Raw genomic sequence first — 19520 nt, 5'->3', positions numbered from 1 at the left:
AATATACATTTCAGCACTCTAAAAATAATTTTAAACATTGCCAATTCAAATATTTGTTTTAAGTCCATTCATGCACATGTAAACTAATTGTAACTGGACCTAGAATTTATAGTAGAATCTGAATCACTATGCGTCCACCAGGTATAAAACTTGCAGCCTCTTAATTACAAAGTAATGATGTCACCACTATCAGAAGTCCCAGTCCAGAAATAAGCATCTAAACTAAGTGTAAATTCCCCACCAACTTTGTATGGACCTGGATCAGTGAGGGTTGATTGGTAATGTAGAAAGAACTTAAAGAAAAACCTCAGAATTGCAAATAACTCACTTATATTTGTAAAGGTGAAATACGAAATACATATTTCTCAACACAGTATTGAGATAATCAAAAGTGATGGGGAAATGTTCAGTTGCTTTATACATGTAGTAAATAGTAATAAAAACTTTGACTGCCTTTAAGTGATCATTCATGTTAGTTGAGCCTATATATATATACATATTATTTATTATTAACATAAAAAAGAAACATTTTTTTAGAATTATGCAGTTGATGACTGACTTCCATATTTTAAAAATATTGTAACATATTTATAACTGTGTAACTACGAAAATATACATTTGTATACATGTTATATTCTTTTTCGAAAACTTACCTGTAAAGTTTTGATTTGCAGAAATATAATGCTGTCGCACAAGGCAGTTTTAACAATTAAACATAACAAGAAGATTGATGTGGTAGTTTCCAAAAATTCACAAAATCATTTCTTTGTAAACAATACGTATGTTGAGGAAGTTCACAACACAAACATAACAATGCTGTGCAGGACTTCTTAAATGTACACTGTGGATTCATATATACATAATAATGTTCATTATTCAATATGTACAAGATATATATATGTATCACAGTATGTAATCATGCAGGTATATTATTTACATTTTCTTTTCATTTGTCCATTTCCATGCTTAATTTTTATTATTTCAACCATTGTCTTTCAGAAATATTTATATTGCATGTTTCATGTATCAGTCTTTCTCACTTCAGTTAGAAGTCTTTCCTAGTACGCACTTCACTAGTGTTCACTCTAAGCCAAAGCCTTCTGCATTTGAAATGGCTATTATGAGTTTCTTTCGCAAGATCTCCTTAATTTCATAGTCTGGCAACACTAATTGATTAAAACACGTGTGAGCCTCGGGTAAATTTTCTGGTCGATTGGCAATCTTGGTTATTTTGAATGTCATTTCACCCATTCCCCCGACAGGAACTCTATCACTCCCTGTTGTGAATAACAGGAACTTCTTCTTGAGCTCGTCAGACAGAGAATTGAGGACTTCCCAGAAGTCTCTGTAATAGAAGGAAATGTAGATTAGAAATTCATTTTACATTACTCAGTAAAGCTCTGCAAATTGTCTGTGAAACAACAGCCACGGACTGATAAAAATTATTTCCTGATATCTATAAAGTACATATTAAAATTTACGATAATGATAACCAATATTCTGCCAATCCTATGTAACATTGCAGATGCTCCTTGGAGAATATTAATGAACCATTTAGTGCAGTGTAGTGTAGGTGATTGCAATTGGTTTTGACTTTCAAAATATCTTATTATGTATTGTGAGCCCCAGAGCCACTTTATGCGGGGACAAGGCTGGACAAATTCCGACCTTAAATCTCCCAGCCTGGGAATCGAATCCAGGTCTCCCACATGACAGTCAGATCCCAACCGACTAGGCCACTGCTGCTCTTGCACCAGCCCCTCCACAAAAATCCTGCATACACCAATGGATACGAGTATGGGATCAATTTAACATAAAAGCAAAGAGAATATATAATAAAGAATAAAGTAATATTTATTAATGAATCTTTTCAAAAATGAAACATTATTGAACAAAACCAGTATTATATAAACCTAAGCAAACTTACTTTATGATTTGATCATCAGCTTTGTAGCCATCATATTCAGTAACCTTCCTCAATTCCTTCAAGTCCAAAGTTGGGGAGCCGCACACCAACATTTCAACTTCTTCTGGTCTCAGCATCTGTAATAGTAATAAAAAAATGTATGTATAAATATCATAAAATATTTTTGTTATTTAATTGTTAAGTTGACAAAATGTGGTGGTACACATTTTATCTTAATGCGATTGCTGTCATGGTGTTAAATTAAATGCTACATATTCATATTTTAATAATAATAATAATACCTGAAAACTTATTTTCTACTTAATTTTTCATTTCAAGATAAAAAATTGAATATTAAAGAGGGTAACAATGAGATCTAATTTTTTCACTTGTTTGTAGAGAAATTGGTTAAAATTTGTCACTATTTTTCTTGATTATCTGGCAAGTTCATTTCAAAGTTTGAAAGTTTGCCCGTGCAGTTTCTAGCAAGGATGATTAATGAGAGAAAAATAGCCAGGAGATCTAACTACTCAAATAAAGTCTATAAGTTATGTTAGAATTTGTGATGCTTTCCTTATACAAACAGTCTAGCATGCTTGTTAGTATACTCAGCGATGTCAAGTTAACTATTATTATTCTCGCTCTGTTATGAATCCTCGTTACAATTTGTGCTAATTGTACTTACAATTAAGGCATTTGATGCACAGACACTGTGGAATCCAAGGTAAAAGGCACGGAATTGTTCATAGATTGCAGCATTTAACACCCAGTCCAGGTATAACTCCACATACAGCTTCCTATTTTCATTTGTCACAGGCACGTTTTCACCATTTTCTTTGAGGTTGTATGTCTTTACATCCCCATATTCTTCTAGTGAGACCTAGAAATTAAAAAAAAAAAAATAATCATATTTTGTAATATAAGGTAAAATTTCAACATAGTTCATTAATTACTGCTATATGTATTCAACAACTATTCAACTGGGATAGATGTGTATCCTTACGGGTATATTGAATAAAAACAGCTAGTGTATAAGGTAAACATTAACTTTTCCCTGCTTTGCAATCACCTTGAACTAACAACGTTAATCCATATTGACACACTTGATATGAAAAAAATGTTTTTGTACAAGTTCATTCAAATCTGTAATGTGGATAACAATTTATATAGTTAAATCTCATAGACAATAGATACAAAAGGTATTTTATCAAACTGTCCGTATTGTGTTTTATTGCTAGAATGGTGGACTCTCTTTTTATATCATTAAATACTAAATATTACTGATATTACATTTAGGATCAATTTCAACAAAAAAGAAAGGAAATGGAATCATCAATAAGGTCTCGCAAGTCGCATCATCTAGGGTATTCTTATTTGCAGCCAGTGGTGGGGATTTGGTTCCAAACTGGCTTGGGGGTCAAGGACAGGAGTCCATTAATGGAGAACATGACAACCCCAAGAAGAAAGAAGAAGTGTCTACAGATTTGCCTTCTCCAACTGGTGATTGTGAAAGTTCAAATAAAAATACTCCATGTACATCAACAAGAGAAAGGCATATTCCGAGAAAAATGATTGATGATTGTTTATTGTAAAATATAAAACATCCATAAATTTAGAAATTAACCCAATGAACCATCCTAATCATTTGCAATCCATACCAAACACCTCCTCATCACCTGTAAACAGTACTAATACACCCAGACTTAATATTGTAACTAAGATAATAAAGAAAATATAAAACAAATGACAAATAACTCTCTTCTGACAACTATGCACAATAATGTACAATCTGCCACGAACAAAGTAGATCTCATAGAATTATCCTTACACGAATTACAACCTGACATTCTGACATTAACTGAATTTGGTATCACCAAAGATGAATCACAATTTTAAACACCAGAAGGATATAGCTTGGTGTCAAAATTTACCAGGAACACAAAAGTGGAGGCATTGCCATATATACAAAAACTAGCTTGATGAAGATTAAACAGATTAAGTGGCTTCAACCAATATGCAAGGAAATGGTATTTGAAACAGCTGGAATTCAAGTTAATATAAATAATCATATTTTATTTGTACAATAATAATGCCACGGTAGCTTAGTCGTTTGGGCATCTGACTACCATGCGAGAGACCCGGGTTCGATCCCCGGCGGGGAAGAACCAGGATTTTTTCACTTTCTCAAGCGGCTCCGGCACCCACCCAAGTCGTATAAAGTGGGTACCTGGAGGAACCTCTGGGTATTAAAGGTGGCCAGGGACGTGGTCCTGATCACATAACCCCCACATTCTTCCGTGATCAAGAAAGTGTGGGGCCCTAACTCCACACCCCCTATACGCCTTCATGGCGTGGCACAGGTGAACACTTTACTTTTTATTTATACAATATAACATTATATAGATCCCCAAGCTGTAATATCAATGATTTTCTTTCAAAATTAGATGTTTTATTACAAAGGGTTACACTGTCAATTTGCAATGTCATCATTCTAGGTGACATAAATATTGATCTCCTTCAAAAAATACAAAAAGTAAAGAGTATATAGATATTCTAAAATAATCTAAAATCTCATCTCAAGTTGTAAAAAAAAAACCACCAGGATAACATTCACTACTGAAACTCTTATAGATCATCATATTAGCACTAACATGCCTTATGAGATGATAAAAGCAGAGGTGATCCACAATATAATATCCGACCACACAACACAACTAATGCAAGTAAACTATAATATAACAAAAATATATGCAATAAAATGCAGAAATATTAACGGAGAAGATATCAGATATCTATCTTATCTTCTAAAGAAAGAAGAATGGACAGAAATGTACCAATCAGATACTACGGAGAAAATTTTGGAAAATTTAATAAACACACCTGTATATTACCTAAAAGTTGCATGTCCTATTAAAAAGATATATATATATATTTAAATAAAATGAATAAAGATTGGGTCTCAAACAAAATGCTGTAGAAAAATTTAAACTAAAAGGAATCCATGAAAAATTGACAGCTACTAAAGATAAAATTTATAATGACATGTATAAAAGTAAGAAAAAAGGATATGAAAAAGTAATTAAATTTAATTAAACAAGCAAAAAGGGAAAAATAATAATAAAGACTGATTGATTGATTTGGTGTTTTATGTCCACTTTATGCACAGTAAGGCTAATCGGGACTGGACCTACAGTTTAAAGTAGGATCCTAACCACTATGTACCTCCACCGGGTATCAAACCCGGGACCCCTTGATTACAAGGCGATGACGCTACCACTGCGCCATCGGGAGGCATTAAGATAAAGAAAATATCTCAATAGCTATAAATGGAACTGAGGTAAAAGACCCAGAAACCATAACAACAATATTCAATAACACTCTTGTAAATGATGACCCAAACACTAGATTGCAAACAAAACACATTGAAAATTCAGTCCGACGCACTAATGCTATTCAAAACTCTCTATGATACTGGAAGAAATAAGTATAAATGACCTTGAGAAAGCTATAAATTCCCTAATAACAAGAAGTCATGTGATATTGATGGTTAGTCTAACCATATGGTAAAAAAATGCACACCCTGTCTACTCCTACCTCTACAATTTGCTATAAACTCATCAATAAGAAATTTAATATTCCCAATGATCTTAAAAAAGAGTGTCATAAAACCGATATACAAAAACGGGCCTAAAATCTCCAATCTCCTAATCTCCAATAAAATTCATAATTATTGCTCCAAATTTAATATTATAAATGAATATCAGCACGGTTTTCAGAAAGTCAAATCAACGAATTCTGCGACTGCACAATTTATAAAAATAATTAATAAAGTCTTGGAGGACAATGAAATTCCGAGCACAGTATTTCTAGATCTGTCCAAAGAATTTTGACTCTCTCAACCACAACACATTTATGCATAAACTACGAGAGCTTAGGTATCCAAGGTGGCATATTTATCCTAATTAAGTCATTTCTCTCTGATCGAATGCAATGCAGTCAAATTGACAACGTAGATATTTCATCTATCATCAAAGAACAACATGACTCAAACTATCACCTATGCAGATGACGCTAACATAATATGTAGGGCAAAAACAAAAGAACAATTAGAAATCCAGTACTTAAACACTAATAGCCTAAATGTAAACCATTAAAAAACAAATTTCATGATTTTTAACCCTGGCCACAAGGTGAACTTTGAGAACTTGACACTTTACTTAGACGAAAATGAACCAGACTATGCTAACCATGTAAAATTTCTAGGTTCATCATCGATGATAAATTAAATTGGGCATATCATACTGACTATATATCTGTGAAAAACTCACAAAAATTCTTTATCTATTGAAAATCCTTTCACAATATAATATCAAGGAAATCAATATGAACCTGTACTATGGTCTTATTTATCATCACCTAGAATACTGTATTACAGCTTGGGGAGAAGCAGCTCACATACATACAAAAAGAGTGTTCACACTATAGAAAAGGGCTGTTAGACTTATATGCAAAATACCTTCCAGATCCACATGTAGAATTGCCTTTCGCGAAAACAATATTATGACTGTATACTCGCTGTATGTTTATAAATCTATTATCTATGTACTTAATGACAAAACACAAGTTAGAAACAAAAAAATCATGGACATAATACAAGACAAACACAAAGCTTCCACATCCAGACTAACAGATTAACTCTGACAGACAGATCAACACATTCTGCAGGTTTAAATTCCACAACAAATTTCCCTCTTGGCTAAAAAAATATCACTCCCATAAAGATAAAATTGCAGCAAATCAAAAACTACCTAACAGACAAAGCTCTACATGACAATATTGAACTATATATTAGACTGGGTGCAAATATCAAGTGCACAAATAAATTCAATAATGTCATAGATGGAATAATGTATCTCTAATTTTAAAAAAATCATGCATGTACTATATATATGCTTATCATTGTTTTTAATAATGTAAATATAATGTACCATTTATGTAAACTTATTTATCACATATGTGCAGCATGTAATAATTTTTTGTTCTTATACTGTAATAGCCTGTATACCATAGCTTATATTATATTTTCATGTATCTGATGAAATCCATATCCATGTAAAATGGGTCAAGGGAAGAATAAAGATTATTGTTATTAGTAGTAGTAGTAGTAGTATTATATTATAAGTGCTTCTATAAAATTTACTAATACCAATAATTGATACTGTAATGAACCAATGCAAAAATCATATTTTAATTGTAATTTATTCTTGTTCTGTTGACTACATTGTAGATATTTCTATCTGCAGCAGTATAGAGCACGTCATTTGTTACATATAACATTAGAATGAATTCAGTACAAATACATCCACTTGATTACTTATTTGGGATGCAGTATAATTAAAGTTACAAGTATATACTATTACATATCGGTTTGATTACATAATGGCATACAGCAGTTATGGTTACAAATATATATTACATACCCTTGATAACATATTTGGGATGTAGATCAATATAATTGAGTTACAAATGTATATTACATCCACTAGATTACATATATGGGATGCAGATCAGCATAATTGAGTTACAAATATATATTACATGCCCTTGATTACACATTTGGGATATAGATTAGCATAATTGATAAATATATATTACATCCACTAGATTACATATATGGGATGCGTATCAGATTAATTAAGGTTTCATACATGTTGATATATATATTGTGTCCAATTGATTATGTACATGGATGAGACAGAGAAAGTAGTTTTAGATATGCTGTAGAAATTCTTCTATGCTGTAGGGTGATGTTTCTAAGAGATAGTTTTTTTATTTCATTTTTGAATAGCTTAAGATTTCTTTCCTCCTTTATTTCATATGGAAGTTTATTGTATAGTAGTATTCCCGTGTTTCTGGCACCCCTTTTGTATAGGTTCAGTCTGTGGTTGTCTATGTGTATATTTGCCTTTGTTCCTGTGTTATGATTATGTATATTACTATTGTTATTGAGGTTTTTGATGTGCTTTACAAATAGGAGGCATTTTAATATATATAGGGATGGTCTATTGTGAGTATTGAAAGTTTGGTGAACAGATTTTTACAAAATGTTTGTGGAGGCTCTTGGACCATAGTTCTGAAGATTCTTTTTTGTAGAATGAAAACCTTCGACAGTTTTATTGAGTTCCCCCATAGCAATATGCCATACCTTAGTCTAGATTCTACTTGAAAAATAGAGGATTCTTACCATTTTTAAGTTAGAGATACTTCTCATTTTCCGAATTGCATAATGTAAAGTGGCTAGATGTTTACATAGATTTTCAATATTATGACCAAAATACATGTTTTCATCAAAATGTATGCTTAGAAATTTTATTGTTGTGTTTTTTTGTATGATTTTTGAGTCTATTTCGAGTGTTGGGCAATCTTTGTTTTTCTGTTGTGTTGTGTGGAAGGCCATGTTGCTAGTTTTAGTTGGATTTAGTATTAGTCTGTTTTCCTTGCACCATCCATTTAATTTTTTTAAAGTGTTATTTGAATTTTGCTGAAGAGAGTTCATTTTACAATCTACAATACTTAGGGAGGTGTCATCTGCGCAGAGTAGTGTAGTTGATGCAGGGCCATCAGATGCGAGATCATTTATATATATATATCAGAAAAAACAAGGGACCTAGTACACTTCCTTGGGGCACACCAAGTTTATTTGTATTGGTATTCGAAATGTGCCTGGTAATGTTTCCATAGTTATCTCTATGTGATATTTCTACAATTTGCTTTCTGTTTGTCATGTAAGATTTAAACCAACTTAGAGGAATTCCTCTAATCCCATATCTTTCTAGTTTTTTTAAAAGAGTATATCATGGTCTATGGTATCAAAAGCTTTACTAAAGTCACAGAAAATTGTTGTGTTTAGTAGTTACCTTTCCATGTGGAGAAGTATATTTTCTGTGAATTCATGAAGCGATGTAGTTGTACTTTTGTCTCTTAGAAAACCATGTTGGGTTAGTGTTATAATTTGGCATGTGTTACATAAATTTCTTAGTCGTTTCTCAACTGCATGCTCGATTATTTTAGAGCACACTGACAGTAGTGCAATTGGCCTGTAGATTTTTACGTATTTTTTCACCTTGTTTATAGATTGGTATTATTTTGGCGGTTTTTAGTTCTTCTAGAAAAATTCCACTTGAAAAGGAATAGTTTATAATATGTACAAGGGGTTTTGACTATTTGCAAATGGCATGCTTTTATAATGTGGTCTGTTATTTCATCAGTCCTGTTGTCTTTTTTGTTTTTTAGTTTCCCGATAATTTGAATAATTTCTGAATCATCTGTTGGTTCCATAAAAAATGTATTTAGTGCAAACCATATATTCATATCCTTAATCACTTAATGACTTTTCATTTAGAAAAGAACTACATATTTAGATATTTATGTTTATTTGAATGTTATATGAGAGAATTGTGGATTATCAGATTATTTGTGGAAATATCAATAAACGAATATTAAAATATCTCTACCAATTAATCTGATTACTATTAAATAATGAAAATATTGGGTATTTTTTTTTGTTAGGAGTCATTGACTCCCATTTACTGCTTTCATCGATTTTCCAGCTTACTGAATCAATGCTGTATTATCTTCACAACTGGCCAACAAGCTAATAATTATTTCAAGATAATATTTATAGGAAAATTCAGGTAGTAAGATGAAGCTCATAGGATATGCATTTATTTTTATTTTCGTCTAGACATATAGAGTGGAACCACGATTTTATGTTTTTCTAATTTGTATCCTTGAATAATACATTTATCTTTCCTGGTTTCTAAGTAACTCATTCTCTGCCATTCATAAACCAGAAAGTTGGTTGCAGCAGCAACACAATCCTTCCATCTGTCCTTATGTTAGGCAAGATCGATCCAGTCTTTAGCGTCCTTGCCAATTTCATTCAGTTCCATCTCAATATTCCTTCTAATGGTAATAAGATATTAGAAATATTTCCCAGATTTTATATTTTCTCACATTTTATGTACTTTAGCCACAGACCCATGAAGAATGTATAATCGAGGGGTTCCAATGTAAATTTCATACTGTAATTTGTATTGCATTAAGTTTGTTACTACATAATTAATCATAGTCGAGTAACAAAAAATGTTCAATTTACCTGAAAACTCATACACATATCTTCTTCTACATTGCCTTCATACGCTAACAGTTCCGCAAGTCCCCTTGCAACATCCTGAAAAGTAATTAGAGGAGGAAATTAGAAATGTTTGTCATGCATTCATCTAAATTTCTACAACTTCATTTTCGTTTGTAAGTATTTCAGTTTTTCCAAAATGCTTGAATTTAAGTAGTATATTATAGTATATTATTATGGGCTGTCCACATTGCATCCTTTCAGTCTGACTTGCTCAATTCTTAGACAAGGCAGGACATACCGAAAGATTTATTGAATTTAGTATATTATAATGTTGAAATTATATTTATATCGGAAAAAAGGTAAACTTATATTTGCACATGGCACTAATTATATCTACCAAAATAACAAATCCAAAATTCTGGACTTTTTCATAACTTTTCCTTGACCTTTATTTTTTTTTCGTTTTTCTTAACCTTTATTTATTCGACCCCTACTTAGGTAAAGTTGGAAATTAGCAATTAAGAAAATGATATTTACTTAATGAAAAACCTCTGCTAAAAGCCCAGTTATGATAAAAACTGAAGCTGTATGTAAGAAGTGAATTAGATTTGCTTTAATGCATCCTGGACTGCATTTGTCAGACTAACGAGGCTCCGGCGTCTGAACTCACAGCCAGAATAATGTTATGTGGGGCTTGTGTTGTCGTTCCTACATATTTGTAATTGTCCCTACATCTATCTTATATTACCACCATTCATCCTCATCTTTGCGATTAGCCAAAGGGGCAGAGAAGTGAATCGGTCATTGTGAAACAAAAAATTCTTGACCACAAGTATAATTTCTTGACTTTTTATTGATTCCTTGGCTTACTTATTGATTTCTTGACTTTTTCTTGACTTCCATGACTACATGCCTTCTTTGCTATGAACACACGTAGGGAATATGGGGGCAAGGCTCTACATATTGCAATTCTCAAGATGATGCAATGAGCACCACTGTCTGGTCACTTTTACTCACCAGGGTTCGATAAGTTGGAGGCTGTGCGAATCTCAGAGCTGCATTTATGAAGGACATCATAAATTTTCCAAGGTGAGATTACCCATCCTGGGAATTGAACCCTAGTCTCCCGAATGAGAGTCAGACAGCCTACCAAATGGATGCAGTGACTAGTGTTAAATTTAAATTTATACACTAAACATTGTAAAAATAATTCAACAAAGTAATGAAAGGTGAAATACTGAAATATAATGAGCTGCTACTTACTGGCATGATTTCTGCTAAGTCCTCTACTGTTGGAGTCTTCACAATTCCGACGCCAACTGTGTCCACAGGTGGAACAACAGGAGGGGAGAGGAGTTTCCGATAGCAAATGGATGGAAAATGAAGGTCCAGAATAATGGAGTTGTACACGGCGAGACCCATTAGAACTCCTATCAGGTTGTATTCTCTGAGGTTTCCTTCCTGATCTGTGCTGAACCAGTAACATCGGGAATTTGGGTAGTACACAAACATGCCGTAGTCCGGCTGTAAAATATTAAAAATTTATGTGAATATTAAATAGTTCTATCAGTTGAAATGTATGACATAGAACAAATCTCACATGTTATCATTACATGATAGTTGTACAGTGGTGGCGATTAGGGCGGCAAGGGGAGGCAGTTGCCCCCACTTTTCACCACTTTTGCCCCCGTACTATGCTAAAACTTATCTACAAAGGGAAATATACTGTCTTTGCTCCCCATTTTTGTCACCTTGCCCCCCACCCGGTTTTGGAACCCAATCGCCGCCATAGACGTAGCTAGAACTTTATATTTGGGTGTGCACAAAGAAAAAAATGAGGTCTTGTAATACCATATTTTGCTACACAATCACTTGGCTCTTTAACTGCACTGATGTTTGTAAAATAATATAAATTCACTAAATGACAGTGTTGAAAATTTCTGAATATATGTACCTAGTAGAAAAAATCAAATTGCATAGAAATTACACACACACAAAATGTTCATAAATGTTACAAACAAATACATCAAAATACACGTCATCTATAACAAGAGACGTCTGTCAGAAATTACAATGTTCTTAAACTCATCAATAACTTCATTTACATCAATAGACAAAGCTTTTTCCTGTTCCACAAATAGCAAGAGCAGGGCTTCCAATCTATACTGCTTCTGAGTTGCTCTTAATTTAGTTTTAACTTGGGAAAGCTTGGAGAAAGCTCTCACACGTGCAGCTTGTGACAGGTATAGAAGAAAAGCGCTGCAGTACAGAGTAGAATGCAGTAAATATCTTCTTTCTCCAATTACATCAAAAAATTGAAAATCTGTAGACACTCGAATCATCAGCCATAATGCTTACGTTTGTACCACGTAATGACATTTTCAACTTCTTATAAACTGCCGTTTATTTTCTCTCTTATTGAAATATCTGTCTGTAATTCTCTTTGATAAAGCAGCCCATTAGGGTGTGCCTAGGCACACCCGACACCATCCGTAGCTACACCTATGGTCGCCGCCACTGTAGTTGTATGATTACTTACTACACAGTTAAAGTATTCCAAAATGTCCTTTGATGAACTTGTTCACCAGTATTCATGAGCAACAAACACACGCTCTTCAATTGAGCAGTACATGTTTGCAGCACACACAAACCCTCTACACTGAGTTGAATACCTTCTTGGCAGTCACATCTCAAGGTCATGGGTACGGTCCATTTCATTGATGGGTGTACTGATTCTGCTTCAATAAAAATAGGGTAGATAAAGTTTCATAGGAACCATACAGAAAAAATGTTGAGGAATCTTTGGGTTTTGTAACAAGAGAAGTACCCTTCATGAAAATGTACTCATTCTACACTTTATTTTTAAAACATTCAACCACATCTAAGAAATGTCTTCCATAATTTCTACTAGCCACCTTGATTGCGAAACACATTAAGTGTTTGATTTTGAATATCATCAAAAAAGTTAGCAGGTTTGAGTCCTAGCGTAAGCATGGGTGCTCTTTCATTAATTTCATTTTATCATCAATCTAATCTCTTATGCCTATTATGATTCAACAAGACATATAACTGCTAACATACTCATCGAAAGTATTTCATGCTACTATATTTCTGCTTATCTTAGGTGGGAATTTGATTTTCATCACAAAAGGAGATTTAAACTCTTCTCACCCTCTGTGAGTAATGGACAAACATCATCATCACACAACAATATTTCTTTTATGTGTGAAACAATTAATAAGAAAGTAAATTTGTGGGCTTTTGTTTATATTGACAGCCATTATATCCTGGTGAGCAATTAATTTAGAGGACTCAAATATTTTGTGCTAAAGTATTATCACATAATATAACATTTTATTCCGAAATGATTTTCAATTTTGAAAAAATAAAGATGCCCACATAATGCATAGTGGACAGCAGCACAGTTGCCGTTTGTGCAGGAGTATTTTAAAAATTCATTTCATCATTAAAAGGAAAATTAAATAGACTAAACTCTGCAATGGGGAAGTATTCAGCTAGGAAATATATAAAAAAAAATTATAGAAATCACTGATAGGTAACTTTTGTATATAAAAAATCAAAATTTTTTACAATGTACAAATTTAATATTCTCAAATTTTCAGATATTTGACTCTGGTAAAATATGTGTGTGTGTAGGTTTAAGAGCTACAGAATGATGGTTCTCCAAAGTGTGCATCTCATTTAGAAGCAGAGGTTACAGATGTAAAACTTAATTCATTTTACAAAAACCTGATATTTTCAAAATGAAATGGGTGCGTTATCAATGCAAAACTTTATATACATGACATGCTCATGGACCTGAGAGTACATTTGCTGCAAATTTTAACACAATCAGAAAGGGTGGCTTCAAAGTTGATTTTTTTTCTGGTCTTTTGACATGACCCACATTTTATGAATATCCAGTATGCAATTAGTATCTAAAACAAAACTTTTGTTTTTTACTTACACAAGATATTTGTAAATATTTGACTTCAATCCCTGAAGATGAGCGTGACGTTAGCTCTCGAAGCTCGGAAGCCTATCCAGAAATCACTTGGCTGATATCCCGAGAAAACTTTTTCATCATTCGCCGCTAGGAAAGCTTCAAGAATTACTTCAAGATATTTGTAGTTGAAAAATTGATCCATTATATTTTTTCACGTAGCCAAGTTTTCATTCCTAGGAGGTTTTGCTTACTACTAGTTTCCATGTTTTATTTCTTTATGTGTCTTTACAAGATTGAATTACAAGTACTTGGCTCACCATGTTTTTAGAAAACATTCTTATCGAAAATTATTTAGCTCCAGATACATTTCTATAAAGATTACCTGGAAGATCTGCCGAATGAGCAGAAGGAACCATTCTTTTGTGAGACCTCCCATGTCCAAACCTGGTTCACCCACAAAAGACACCTTCAGTTTCTTCTTGAGATCCTTCTGTTTGCTTGCAATCTGTAATGGACACAAAAGGTGATGATGATATAATACCATCTATGTTAAATGAAGTAATTTTCATCACTGTGATTTATTCTGATATAGTAATTAAATCCCTTCAAAATATGCCGATTTGGACAGGGGGCTTTCCATTCTCATGGGTGGGACACACGGACTACATTTTTTATATTAAAGTAACTATTTTACACATAATTAAGCAACATTTTTCTTACAGTTTCCATGCAGTGAAATATGAAACTTAACACTGTTGATTATACATAACTACCCTTAAAATGCTTTCCCAGATTTGTAACTAAGAGTAAACACTTTGATGTCATGGTTAAGACAGACAAAACACTGCTTCTTTACTTAATAAAAAAAATATTTTAATTTCTGGGAATTATCAAATGATAAAAAATAAATTACGTAAGACAAAGAGAGAAGGTAATTGACCTTTTAGTATTCTAGTGGAGTTGAGGGCGAAATGTAACAGATAAAGGACAAATTAATTGTTTTTTGGTGTCACGGGTGGGACACAATGGGAAACACAAGTAAGTCAAAAAGTTAAAATTAACGAATAATATGTAAAATACCTTCTACTTTTTAACTTAATTATGTATAATACTTAAATATTTATCCAAAAGACAATTTTAGATTGTTCACTCACGAGATATAATAAAGTTACAGCATTGCATTTAATTTTAAAAATTATTGTTCACGGGCAGTCTCACATGGAATGCCCCACAGCCAAATTTTTATTTTATTTAAAGTGACACTCATCATGCAGCATTTACATCTATTTTTTATAGACAAGACAAGAAATGAAGGTTAAAACTATCCCTGTACGTAGGGAATGTTGAAGTTGGGCACCACACATTCTATATCTCCGCCATAGTGGAGGAGATGAGATCAGCACCTCGCTGTGCTGCCCTATTTACCATGGATGTCCTCAGGTGTCCATTGATCAGTGTCTGGGTGAGACAGGAGGATTGTTGGAAAAATTCTCACATGAAATCACCCCTCCGCTGGCAATTGAACTCGGGTCTACTGTGGACATGCAGAAGCCTCACTGATTGGACCATCGCAACTCAAATGTACAAGAATTCAGGCTAATCCCAAGTAACCAAAAGTGGTTCACACATTGGGCCAAGGTGTGGTTTTCACGTTAGGCCAATGTATAATTTTACTACATTGGCCCAACATATGATTTTACTACGTTGGCTCAACGTACTGAAAACTAAAGAATGATAGGTTTGCTTTCTGATATATACATAATTTATTGTGAGGGCAAATGTAAAAAATAGTTCAAGTTATTTATGAAAATGAAAAAAATACACAGCACTTTCTCAGTCACATGGTATCATTGTTTTCAAGGCACCTTACCTTCAAGTGGTAGCACAAAAACCTTCTAGAGTTTACTTAGTTTTCCACCTTTCGTGGAATTTAGTCTGCACATAATATTGCTTAACCACCTTCATAATAATACATGTGAGAATGTTCTTCTACTACAGCAAAAGAGACAAACAATAAACAATTCCCAACATATCTTTCATCCATGGCGGCTGACAAAGGACTGGTGGGTGACTGCAAGTTAAAAATAGCATCTACTTTCATTAAAATTATATATATTTCCAGTATGTGCTGTGACTGAATGTTCAAAAAGAAACACCGTTACATGTCACTTATTTTACACTCTAGAATTTTCAGCATTCTCCTGAAAGTTGTCTTAGCATTAAAAAGTTGTTTTTAAAACTGATCTCGACTCACGTTTCCATGGTTGGGCAAACGTTGGCAACCACCGTTGGCCCAACGTAAGACCAATGTCAATTTGCCAACCAACGTAAAACCAACCTTTTCTACGTAAAAACTGACGTTGGCCAAACGGTGATGTTTACTTGGGATTCTATTGTTTTCTTAACAAAGATGTCCATTGCTTGGTAACACTCTGTAGAAAGCAATAGTTGCATTCACATGAAAAGGATATAAGTTTTCTGAAAACTGTATACATATCCCAGTCTTATAACTTTAATATTGGTCTTTCTTAATTTAGCAGTAAATACCTTATGAAGAGAACATGTTGTGCAGTATCGTTTTACACCAAGAAACATGTTAATTTGCTTGTAACAACCATAAATTAGAAGAATGAAACTTTACAATGGGTGAAATATGCACATCAGAGAACATATATATGCATAAATATGTGAGCTGGAACTTCAATATTGGCAACACAGCCATGTAATGCAACAAGCAAAAGTCAGCAGATCAGGTATACCTCAGAACAAATGGACCCTTCCTTCTCACAGCACACGCATGTGCAGTGACGAGAAGAACAGAACTTTATGCTAGCTGGTGGTGTAATGTAGTGTTGTGTTCTCGGCATGTTTTAGAAACAAGAACTGTGGAGTCAGATAAAGACTGAATGTGCTAGAGGTCGTACAGCCTGAGAGACATCAAGGACTGCAAGAGTCTTGCGCGGAATCAGCATTGCCTTACAGAAGAGTTCCAGAGATTCTGCAAGCAGTGGACTGCTCCATTCACACTATTAATTTGACAGGCGCTGCTACAGGTATTCTACGTCTTTCACATCATTGGCAATGGGTTGTATGCAACACTGGTGACTACATCAAGGGACAGTAAAACTTTTAAACGTGTATGTATTTTGTATCACTTGTAAATAAATACGAGTAATTGTCACTATTAAAGTTTCAACTCACTTACGTAAGAAATAAACTTCATCTAAAAAGTAACAAGCCAGACATCTCAAATAACACAAAATGTAGATTATAACACCATTAAGCCTTGTTTCCATAATATGAAAAACTCAATATGGTGACCAAGGCAGTAATTTATTTTATTATAAAACATAAACTAAACGTAACGTTTCAACCTTCTAGCAAGGTCTTCTTCAGACTCTGCACCAAGTACAAATGTACTTGTGACATCCGTTTCTCGGAAATGTTCGGGGACAAAACAATGTGGATCGGGGCCTGCTCCAATGTTTCAATCACCTAGAAAGCACATTTGTACTTGGTGCAGAGTCTGAAGAAGACCTTGGTAGAAGGTTGAAACGTTACGTTAGCTTATGTTTTATAATAAAATAAATTACTGCCTTGGTCAGCATATTGAATTTTCATAAAATGTGGATCTTCCTGATGGCACATTAGAGTGCGCGTCAAATCTCCTGCATATGGCCTTGAACGGCTGAACAGCAACCGCGAATCACGGACGTGCGGAGTTGCCTAGTTCAGAACCTGTTTCACCTCTCTACTAAATCGTGCACCTGGCGCCCGGATAAAAATAGATTATTTCCAGTGTCAGTAGTTCAACAGATGGAAAGATAATGAATTTGCAAGTATGTACGAAAAACAAGCGTCATTGTAGCAGATACCGTTCCCTCTGTAGAAGCAATGTTATAAACGCATTTGCATTGTATCGTTCTTGCTCTCCCTTCGTTCATGTTGCATTTCGAAACTTTCCGATTAGCGAATGGAACAGGGCACGTTCGTTCCCAGTGATGGTAGAAGAAGAAGTTGACGAAGTGGATACCGTTACTGTTCGTTTTTTCCGTGTGTTTAGTGTGTGTGTGCAGCATGTCGTTGAGTAAACCAAGTGGTAGTGGTAGCGAGAGAAGAGAGAAAAAACACAGTGTCGTACGAAGCCAGGTACGACAGGTGATTTTTCAGGTGTACAATTTTAAAAAAATGTTCGAGTGAAGAAGAGAGCAGTAAAATTGACTTTAAGAAGTGCCAGGCTCGTAACAGCTCAAGCGTGTGGTACCGTTTCTCGGATATGTTCGGGGGCAAAACAATGTGGATCGGGGCCTGCTCCAATGTTTCAATCACCTAGAAAGCACATTAACGTACCGAAAAGAACGCAAACTTAGATGACTTTGAAAAAGACGTAGTTCGTAGAACCATCATTGAATTTTACGATCGTGGCGAATTTCCTACTGCCAAAAATATAACGTACTCTTTACGGGACAAAATATCTTACAAAGGCTCTACAACTTCCACCTTGAGAATATTGAAACAATTAGGCTTCACGTACAGGGAAACCAAAGACGGTTGTAAATTTCTGATGGAGAGAAGTGACATTGTTACGTCAAGGGTAAGATTCTTCGTATCTAATGTTTCGTGCTCTCCGTGACAAGGCGTTTCGCTCAACCACGCTGTCTCTTTTCCGTGTGAGATCTCGACATGGCACCGCTGCAGTGTGCTGCTATTGGCTATCGCCATATGCAGGAGATTTGACGCGCACTCTAGTATGCTTTTTCCTTGTAACGAAAAGGTTACACCAGATTGATCCCCAGTGGAGGCACATTGCACACTGGTTTGAATTCCACTTTTAACGACATATTTATTCCAGTTTTTTTTTTTTTACTTGAGCATAAAGTTGGCTTGGAGCAAACTTTATAGAAAACATTTTTTGAAAACTCTTCATGGAATTATGCATTTGCGCTTGTCCAAGTGACACATCCAAGCAATCTGTGGTTATTTAACATTTATTTATTTCTTGAAATTAATCGATTATAAATAGATTTTGGTGATAAAAATTATTTATATCAAATTAGAAAATTTATTGAACTTTAAACAGCCTTTCATGCTGCAAATTCCTATTAAGTCATGTAAATATGTAAAGAAATAGTGATCACCGATGCAATATGCAAACAAGATCACCACATAAAAGGATCTGGTTTTCTTAAGTTCAAGAGACACTTCCCAAATGACAATAGACTGGTTTCGGAAGGACCAGTGAAGAAACTTTGGAAGACTAGCTTCGAACTTGTCCTGGGTGACAGTGACAACACCTGCTGCCATAGGGCAAAAATCTCCTCAAAGACCTTCAGAATAATTCATAGTTAAGCCCAGTGGCGGCCGGGGCAAGTATGATGGGTAGTGCCAACGTGATCAAGAAATCGAAAAAAAAACAACCTCCGCAATGCCCCCGCCCCCTCCTTGAGGTTACCCCACTGGCCAAGGTGTTTATCCTCGTTTGCTAACGTGGAAAACAGTGTGTGTTTAAGTAATAACACACTAATACGATT

At 34.2% G+C, this 19520-nt stretch overlaps 1 protein-coding gene across 5 annotated transcripts in view; it reads right to left on the bottom strand.

The window, feature by feature from the left end:
• Positions 1-217: 217 nt before the first annotated feature.
• Positions 218-19520, bottom strand: part of LOC146004257 (putative E3 ubiquitin-protein ligase HECTD2) — a 368014-nt gene continuing 348711 nt past the window's right edge. For 3 of the 5 annotated variants that reach the window (XM_083142946.1, XM_083142944.1, XM_083142945.1), the window contains exons 12-17: positions 14372-14494; positions 11307-11567; positions 10065-10139; positions 2592-2786; positions 1928-2043; positions 218-1345 (exon numbers count right to left, since the gene is read on the bottom strand). In XM_083142946.1, coding sequence (XP_082999072.1) covers positions 1081-1345; positions 1928-2043; positions 2592-2786; positions 10065-10139; positions 11307-11567; positions 14372-14494 — 1035 coding nt within the window. In that variant the 3' untranslated portion in view covers positions 218-1080. The remainder of the gene's footprint in view (positions 1346-1927; positions 2044-2591; positions 2787-10064; positions 10140-11306; positions 11568-14371; positions 14495-19520) is intronic. The other 2 variants (XM_083142947.1, XM_083142949.1) reach the window with 1 other exon arrangement.

Source organism: Lepisma saccharinum, chromosome 21, assembly GCF_977018435.1.
Source record: "Lepisma saccharinum chromosome 21, izLepSacc3.1, whole genome shotgun sequence".
Lineage (NCBI taxonomy): Eukaryota > Metazoa > Arthropoda > Insecta > Zygentoma > Lepismatidae > Lepisma > Lepisma saccharinum.
Note: the sequence above shows the minus strand (reverse complement) of the source record. Positions and strands in the feature narration are given on the sequence as shown.